At 35.9% G+C, this 2,887-nt stretch overlaps 1 protein-coding gene across 1 annotated transcript; it reads left to right on the top strand.

The window, feature by feature from the left end:
• Positions 1-542: 542 nt before the first annotated feature.
• LOC149193040 (pathogenesis-related thaumatin-like protein 3.3) lies at positions 543-2,308 on the top strand. The gene is made up of 2 exons (XM_089404772.1): positions 543-743; positions 1,468-2,308. The coding sequence occupies exons 1-2, from the start codon at positions 680-682 to the stop codon at positions 2,130-2,132; spliced, it is 729 nt and encodes a 242-aa protein (XP_089260898.1). The 5' UTR covers positions 543-679; the 3' UTR covers positions 2,133-2,308.
• The last annotated feature ends 579 nt before the right edge of the window (positions 2,309-2,887 follow it).

Below are 2,887 nucleotides of genomic sequence, written 5' to 3'. Positions count from 1 at the left end.
AAAAATAATAATTTATAAATTTAAAGTTCAATTGATAAGATAAAGAGAAGTAAATCTATCATTATTTTATTACATAATGATTTATATTTACCTTTCCAATATTTAAGTAAAAAAATCTGATCCCACCGCCCTTCCCGATCCAGTCCTGGATCCACGCACTAATCCCACCTAACACAACACTAATGTGTATTACACAACAGTAATCAGTATTAATCATTATTTATTAATGAGTATTATACAACATTTATGGGTATTGATTATCATTTATTACTGAGTCGTACACAACATTAATGAATATTGATGATCATTTATTTCCAAAACTGAATGTCTTCGTCAAAGGAATCAGCGTGCGGAAAAACGTTCCATTTTTCATTGTCGGCCACCACACTTTATCCGTTCAGAGTTGATAAGCCTCCCATACTTTTCCATATTTATTTTTTATTCGCTTCCGTGAAACACGCAACTGTAGTCATCAATGGCCGCCACGCGTGAGGTAGCCACATGCTAACTGAGGCGGCTAGTTCACTGAACAGGGCGGCGTCGAAGTTGAAAAACAGGCACCAGATCGACTCTATATATTCTACTTCTCAAGTCTCAGAGTATACTACATCTACAATTGCTCTGAACGCTTTACGAACGAACTCATATACTGTCTCAAGTTCGAATCACAGCGGTGGTAATGGCGAGAGCGATGGTAGTTTCGCTCGCACTCCTGGCAGCGTTAAGCATTTGCGCCCTCCAAGGTAATAATTGCAATAATACAATGAAATATATTTATTATTATTATTATTATTTTTTTAAATTTTGTGTGTTGTTTTCTCATCAGGTTGAGTTGAGTTTAGGGTAATGTTGTAGAATTGTTGAGATGTTATCATTAGAATGGTGTAAAATTTAGTTCGGTATAGTTTAATTTTCTCAAAATTTGTTTAGATCATTTTTGAGATTTGGGTTGTCAGTTGGGATAGTTTAATTCTCTCTAAATTTGTTCTGATCATCCTTGAAATTTGGGACAGAAGACTAAACCCACACAAACCAATTAATATAAATTTCATAAATGTCTGTTTGGATAGTTTAATTCTCTCAAAATTTGTTTTGATATTTTTGAGATTTGGGATGTTTGTTAGGATAATTTAATTCTCTCCAAATTTGTTAGAATTATCCTTGAAATTTAGGACAGAAGACCAAACCCACACAAACCAACTAATGTAAACTTCATAAATGTCTGTTGGAATAGTTCAATTCTCTCAAAATTTGTTCTAATCATCTTTGAGATTGGAGATGTCTGTTGGGTTAGTTTAATTTTCTCCAAATTTGTTCCAATCATATTTGAAATTTCCAAATTTGTCCCGATCATCTTTAAAATGTGAAACAAAAGATTAAACCCGCACAAACCAACTAATATAAATTTCATAGATTAAAACATAATTTTTTACTATTTACAAATAGTGTATTTTTTAATCCTTGCAGGTGTGAGATGTGCGACCTTCGAGATCCAGAACGAGTGCCCCTTCACGGTTTGGGCAGCCGGGACTCCCCGCGGCGGAGGGAAACAGCTGGAGCGAGGGCAGTCCTGGACAGTTGAAGTCCCCGCGGGAACAACACTAGGAAGGTTTTGGGGGCGCACGGGGTGTTCCTTCGATGGAAGTGGCAAAGGAACGTGCAAAACCGGGGACTGCGGAGGTCTGCTAAACTGTCAAGGGTGGGGAAACGTCCCCGCCACTCTGGCGGAATACGCTCTGAATCAATACCAGAACCTCGACTTTTATGACATCTCTCTCGTCGACGGATTCAACCTGCCCATGAAAATGATACCCTCCAGCTCTCAGTGCAAAACAATCGGGTGCACCAGCGACATAAATTCCAAGTGCCCCGCAAAACTGAAGGTGACCGACGGATGCAAGAGCGCCTGCGCCGCTTTCAATACGCCGCAATATTGCTGCACAGGGTCGTTTTTGGATAATTGCCCTCCCACCGATTATTCGCGTTTCTTCAAGGGACAATGCCCGCAGGCGTACAGCTATGCAAGAGACGATGCCACCAGCACTTTCACTTGTTCCGGAGGCACTAACTATAAAGTCGTCTTTTGCGGCGCTGGCACTTCTCTTGAAGATCATCTCCACTCTGTACAGTGATCAACTGTAATCTCCTGCAAACCCTTCTGAATAAACAAACAGCGGCCGATATATTATCGTATATCCCGTGATAGGAAAAATCGTATCTTCGAAACGTGTGATAAATACTACTTTGTAGAAAGTAAAGAAATAAAAGATGATAGAGGCGTGATAGCCTTTATTAGGTTTTTACTTCATCTTCTAAGTGTCTGACTTTTCCTGGTTCATTATCACAAACAAGGGTTACATGCATTGGTGTTTGTCTGGTTGACCTTAAAATGGATGTTATTATTATTAAATAGTTTTCACATGGTATGGATCATGGATCCACTGTCTTAATAAAGAAAATTATAAAATAATAAAAGTTATTTAATAATTAGTTTTTGAATATAAATGTTTTTTTATTAATAGTTTATTTGAATTGTTTTTTAATTAATAGTTCATTTTAATATGTTGGGAAGAAAATTTTATTTTATTTTATTTTTAAATAAGAATTTTATTATTTATTTGTAGAATCATGTATGTAGTTTTTAATTTAATTAGTTATGAGTAAAGAAGAAAAATAATTTATAGTTTAAGTTTATATATACAAGGAAAGTTGAGGGATAAAAAACTTGTTTCAAAAGAAAAAGAGGCACTTGGAATAGATGATGTGAATATAGTGCTAGTTTCAGTTTTACTGTAAACAAAAAGCATAAATGTTGTATGATTATAATTTCTGATTAATGGGTTACGCTGCATTGTCAATGTAATAGATATGGATAAATAACAAAAGA

The sequence above is a fragment of the Pinus tabuliformis genome, chromosome 2_2 (assembly GCF_031772625.1).
Source record: "Pinus tabuliformis cultivar Carrire ecotype Pingquan chromosome 2_2, CPIR1, whole genome shotgun sequence".
NCBI classification, from domain to species: Eukaryota; Viridiplantae; Streptophyta; class Pinopsida; order Pinales; family Pinaceae; genus Pinus; species Pinus tabuliformis.
The sequence above is the reverse complement of the archived record's forward strand: the minus strand, read 5'-3'. Positions and strand labels throughout refer to the sequence as shown.

Coding starts and splice junctions, on each gene's coding strand:
- LOC149193040 (XM_089404772.1), top strand. CDS start 680: ATGGCGAGAGCGATGGTAGTTTCGCTCGCACTCCTGGCAGCGTTAAGC. Junction 744..1,467: donor AAGCATTTGCGCCCTCCAAG/GTAATAATTGCA, acceptor TAATCCTTGCAG/GTGTGAGATGTGCGACCTTC.